Below are 6000 nucleotides of genomic sequence, written 5' to 3'. Positions count from 1 at the left end.
CATGCGCCCACTTACTTCTCATTTGCCAAACAGGTGACTTTCTTCACTTTTTATCTGTCACTATATTGTAGTTGAAACCCCAACAGAGCTTCACAAAGAAGCATGATGAGGATTACAGGATGTTGCAGAAAGTGTCCATTGATGTATTACATTTAATCCTTGGATCCATTCTGAAGAATAAAAAGCATTCTTCAGGTGATGCTGCTCTTTTATCATGCTGCAGACTGAAGCTCTGGCAGTGTATACAAGCAGTGATAAGAAATAAGGCTGGAAGATAAAGGCGACTTGGGAACAGTCATGATTTTCACTGACTTGGTCGCTAAAAAGAACGTGAGACAAATGGGAGACGAGGCCTTTGAACTCTAATGTGAGGGTGAGCATTTGCTAACCTAAGACTACTCAGCTGTATAATGATGGCTGTCCATTTCCAAAATTTAGGCCAAACAGCTGATGTAAGCAAGAACTTCGGCATGTACCTGTATTTCTGTAAGTGTGAGACACAAGGAGCTCCAGAAAGAATTTTATGTATGAAATTTCCATTCCATTAGGTCTCTATTTATAATGCAATTACAGTCTATAGCAATTGGAAAACCAACATCCTTTGTAACAAGGATACGTGTTTTTCCCCAAAGCAAACCTTCTTGCTTTTTCACAGGGAACGTCTGCCATTTTAAATGAAACGACGATAACTATTGACTAAATACGTGTATATAGAGATATAAAATCCATGCAGCACTGAACCCCGTCTTCCTCCCATTCTACTCAGCCCCTCTCGGCTAATATTCCCTGGTTCCCGCCAACTCCTTTACCCATCTTTCGGCAATGCCATCGAACGCGTTCTCCTCCCGCCAGAGACCGCGGGATGCTTCCCCCCACCCCACGCCTCCCGCACCTCCCGCCGCCCTCGCTGGCGACGGGAGGGCCGGGGGGGGAGCGGAGGGGTCCCCCCCTCGCCCGCCCCTCCGGCCCTCCCGCCGCCGGCGACGCCGCTCGCCCAGTGCCCATGTGCGGGCGGGCGGCCGGGACATGCTCACTGGGAGGGCGCCGGGCCGCGCCGCGGCTACCGCACATGCTCACTGGCCGCGGAGGGCACCGTCGGAGGTAGGGGCTCGCTCGGCCGCCGGAGGAGCCGCGCTTTCGCTCCGACCGGGCTGCGACATGGCCCGCCGCCGCTTCCTCGGTCGCCGGCGGCCGTAATCGTGGGGGGGGGCGGCCCGCGGCGGAGCGTCTGGCGCTGAGCACTGGGCACCGGCGGTGAGGGCCATGGCGGCGGTGGGGCTGCGTGTCTGCGCGCGGCCCGTGCCCCCGGTGGGGCGGGCGGGGAAAGGGGCTACGGCGGAGCAAGGCTCCGGCCCGAGAGCCCCGGCCCCGCCGGGCGGCAGCCTCCGAGGCCCCGTCAGCACCTCGGCCAGCGCCGGTGGCGGCGGGGCCGGGCCGCGGCGGTGGGGCCGGGACGGGCGGCGGCGGGGCTCGGGGGTGCCGCCGCTGCGGGGGGCAGAGGGCCGTGCGGGGAGCCCCGCTCCTTCCCTCTTCCCGCCGCCCCGCGCCCCCCGCTCCCCCCGGTCCGGCGGCAGCGCTCGGCAGCTCGGAGGCCGCTGTCTCCCGGTGCTGGGGCCGGCGGGAGGCCTCGGGCCGGGCCGGGGAGGCGAGGAGGCTGGCGAGGGGTAGGGGGCGGCGGGGGCAGCTCCGCGACGCTTGCCGGCCGGGGGGTGGGGGGCCGCAGCTCCCGCGGTGGACTGAAGCATCCCGGAGGTGGTGGGGAGGGAGGGAGAGGCAGTCACTGCTCCTTTAAAAGAATCAAAAACAAATCAATAACACAAAAATCGAAAAAGCAGCTGGTGCTGAGGCACCCGCGAGGTTCCCGCTGGCCTCAGGAAAACGGCTGGGAAGTATCTGTGGGATGGGAAACAAGTGGAAAATGCCGGGGGTGTCGTGCGGCTGCGACCAGGGGCAGGTGGGGCCATCCCTGGCCGAAAAAAAACCCAGCTCCCGGCCTTTGGGGTATGTGCTTTTGCCCGTGAGAAGTTAAAATATTAAACAGGATGGAATAAAGCGCAGTACTGCGGGTTGTGTTTAGTCATCTTTGCAAAGCCTTTTCAGTGCTGGCTCCACAGCGAGAATACTTCGTGCAAAATAGTAATTTATGTTTAAATTCTGCACATAAAATTAAATTTGCTGCCCTTTCTCTTAACTATCATTGAAATGACTGCTATTTTATCTGTGCAAGGTCATAGAGGGCTGGCAGTTCTCTGCCTTGCTAAGTGACTGGTTGGTCACATTTAACCATATTTAATGCAGTTGATACATGACATGTTTGGTGAGGAATTCTGTTTCCAAGTTCCTGAGGATTTTGAGTTAGGCAGACTTTGAAGGACATCACGTTTATTTCTTAAACACACTGGAGCAAACTTGGGCTTAAATCTGTTCCTCACTGTCATTCTCTTAATTTTGGGAAGCTGCTTGACTCTCAGAAAATTGCCTAAGTTGGTTCCATATCAGAGGTACACCTCAACAGACTCTCTCCCCCAAGGCAACTAAGATCAAACTTTTTTAAAAAAAAACCCAAACCCATTTGTTTACTTTTTAAAGTATGTGTTCCCATTTGCCACATCTAGCCCTACTAACATAAACCTCTTTCTTTTCTTTTGCCACAGACTGAAGCTTAATCTTCAAGATGAAGTTCTTACTAGCGGTTTTCTTTTTCGTCTCGTTCTCCTTATGGATTGAAGAAGTCTATTCCAAAGAGAAGTCTTCAAAGAAAGGAAAGGGGAAAAAGAAGCAATATCTATGTCCATCGTATGTTCCTTTTTTCTTTTATGCTTTTGTATGATGGTGATCCTGCCATATTTTTAACAGTGGAAATTACGTGACTATTGAAGTAGAAGGTGATGCTTTCTGCTGAGAGGATGGGGTTTGGGGTGGGAATGGGAGGAAGAGGGTTTGACCAGCATCATAGCTAAGTTCTGTCAACGACTGTGTTTCTTCTGCAGCAGGTCCTCTGTTTTAATGAAAGGAAAAAAACTATGCCATAGTAAATCGTTTCTTTCTTTGTGGGGGATTCCCACCCAGTGTCTTGGTATTTATGGGGATATAGTGATGTAGTCCCATAGTGCTATGCTGTCTAGCATTGTGTTGCACGTATACTGAGAAAAGCAAAGAGGATGCAAAACTGTCATACTGAAATTCAGTTTCCGTTTAGCTGAGTTCTGTAAGAGAAGGCTTGTCCTATGCATATTCTCACTGCATGTTGGAGGTCTTCAGCATCTTCCATCAACTTTACAGTACTATACTACAGTACTATAACTTTCATGGAGGCGGATTGATTGTTGCTGTAAAGCATGCCCTTATGGAATAATCTCTCTTTAAAAATACAGAAATTAAAATCTGTGATTGCCCAGCCGAATAGAGAACGTATTCTGGACATCTATGATTACTTGATGTTAAGAATACTGCCTCTTTCTGATGCCTACCATGTTTTAGGTTGTGATTCATAGGACAATACAAAAGTTTTATTTGTGAGGGCCTGTTTTGTCATTTTCTTGGCCAGCCTTGCTCATCTTTTTAGTGTTATGGTGTAAATATCCAAGGAAAAGATTGATGGAATGTAATAATATATATATACACACACTATATATATACACTATATATATGTATATACTATATATATACTATTATGTAACTATGCCTGAAATGATAAAATTGTTTAGACAAATTTAAAACATTTCTTTGACCATGAAAGAAGAAGACTGGAAGATGAGACTGATTATTTAACATTAATAGACTTTTTCCAAAGAAAAAAATAAGTAGAATAACAAGATGGAAGCAATGTTTGAATAATCCCTCTTAAAGTTCCCGCTCTTTTTAAATATTCACAGTGATGTTTATTTGTAACCCAAAATTTTTAGAAAGTTTCTACATATGGTGAGTGTTTTCATTCTTTATATCAAATCTAAAAAATGAGATGTGTCTTTGGATTTGAATACATTAAGATAGAAGTCTCAAATGTGATCATGACTCATCTGAAGTGACCCCTACTCGTTCTATCCCCTTTGAATAGTGAAGTTGAGCTCTGTATGGAGCTTTTGGTCTGACCTACCCTGAGGATTTGTAGCAAGGAGAGAAATGTCATAGTTCCCAGGACAGACGTAAGCACTGAAGTTCTCAGAAACGGAGTTACACAGCTGGGAACTGAATCCAGATCTTCCATGGTGTCACTGAAGCAGCTAGTGTTTCCCCCCGTTCTTGACTTGGACTTAATTAGAATTCAAAACATTGATGTCATTTTATCTTGATAAGTGGGTGGATTTTTGTTTTTTTTTCTCTGAAGCACAGTATTTCTTGGTACCCTGTTCTTTCGATACGAGTTGACGTTACCACCATTAAATATGATGCCATTTGTCACCAATATACTTGAAAAGCATTGAATAAATGCTATAATTTTTGAAGTGATGCTTTTACATTCCAGCCAGTTGAAGCTTTCTGCGAAAATACTAGCAGGATCCGGTATTTGTCTGATGTATTATGTGTGCAGTGTTGCTAGCTAGAATTAATTGCCGTAGCACTAAGCCCTGTTGGATTTTCTGAATAATGAAGAAGTTGTCTATATCTGCCTTGGCTGAAGTTCACAGCTTGAGAGGCAACCACTTGTAATAGCAGGGTTGCAGGATTGCTGTTTTTGTGGCTGGCACCTAGAAGAGCTCTCACGTGAATAAGCAATGAAAGTCAGTTCTGTCTTGCAGAGAAATTACCTAATGCTCTCTTAACTCAGGCTACTGATGGCAAACTTTCAATCATCAGCATGGTTTTTATAATCTTTCACAAAACTTCTTTACTTGGCGAAACTCTGCATTATAAAAAAGGCTGCCTACTTTTAATAATTTTTTTCCTGTGAAAAAAAAAGTAAGGAATCTTTCCTCATAAACAAACCAAAACACAATGCAGTGGAGTGGGAATTAAGCAACACCATGAGGGTTGACCAAAAATAGTCTCAAAGGAAGTGGTTGAATGAAAAATTTACTACTAAAGCGCAAGAGAAATCTTTTAGAAGAATGCGTTGTATCTTTTTTAAAGAAAATAAATAGGATTTTGCATCATTTATAAAATTGAATGTTACAAATTCCTAATGAAAACATACATTTATAAGTTAAAATCTTAATCTACCTTTAATTTGCATTGATTACTGGTGCAATAAAATTTAAAGCTTAATTGTAACTAATTATTGCCTTTTGTTTCCTTACAACATGTGAAAAGCTAAAATTTACCTCGTCAAGAGAACAAAAAAACACACTAGTAATTATATAAGGAACAGTCTTCTCTTTACAAACTTTATAATGAATTCCAAATGTATGCAAATAATTTTCCGGGAAAGATTCAGGCTGAATCTGATATTACTGCTTGAGTTCCTTAGTTTGACGTTAAGAAATGGATGGTTATAAGGCTGGTTTGGGACTTAAGCATGAATTTGTTTGTATGAAAACTGAGCATACTTGAACTTTTCCTTTTATGGCTCTCCAGAATACAAGCCTTTTGCCAAATGCGTCCCTCTGGCATGAAATTAACTACTATTAGAATAAGCTGAAAACAAGCTGATTAGAAACCCCATAAAAAGTTCATTATTGTCTCATAAACAGGTATTTGCTGCCTTCAATTAGGAAAATTCTATTTTTTATCTTGGAGCAAAACCTCTTACTTGTGATTATTCATAACGCTGTACTTCTCAGTGCATTGTGTGATAGTGGCTTGATTGGCCATCTTATTTTCATTTATTTCTGAAACTGTTTTTCCGAGCTTTTTTATCAAGGGGTTTCATGAAGCTGATCCTTAATCACTTGGTTCTTATTTTGATTTAATGCTTGCTCAGAACAGATGTAAGATTTCACATCTTATATTTAGATCATTTTCCTTCTTACCTCAGGCTTTCCAAATGAAACATAGAGTAATTATACTTGTGTCTGATTCCTGAATGTTCAATGATTAACAAAGAAATTGATATATTAGGCC

General features: G+C 44.2%; 1 protein-coding gene across 2 annotated transcripts in view; it reads left to right on the top strand.

The window, feature by feature from the left end:
- The first annotated feature begins 973 nt into the window (after positions 1–973).
- Positions 974–6000, top strand: part of GLRB (glycine receptor beta) — a 53148-nt gene continuing 48121 nt past the window's right edge. The window contains exons 1-2 of one of the 2 annotated variants that reach the window (XM_075150579.1): positions 974–1101; positions 2655–2796. In XM_075150579.1, the coding sequence (XP_075006680.1) occupies positions 2675–2796 (122 nt within the window). In that variant the 5' untranslated portion in view covers positions 974–1101; positions 2655–2674. Of the gene's footprint in view, positions 1255–2654; positions 2797–6000 lie in introns of both variants that reach the window. The other variant, XM_075150580.1, reaches the window with a different exon arrangement.

This window comes from Calonectris borealis, chromosome 4, assembly GCF_964195595.1.
Source record: "Calonectris borealis chromosome 4, bCalBor7.hap1.2, whole genome shotgun sequence".
Taxonomy (NCBI): domain Eukaryota; kingdom Metazoa; phylum Chordata; class Aves; order Procellariiformes; family Procellariidae; genus Calonectris; species Calonectris borealis.
Note: the sequence above shows the minus strand (reverse complement) of the source record. Positions and strands in the feature narration are given on the sequence as shown.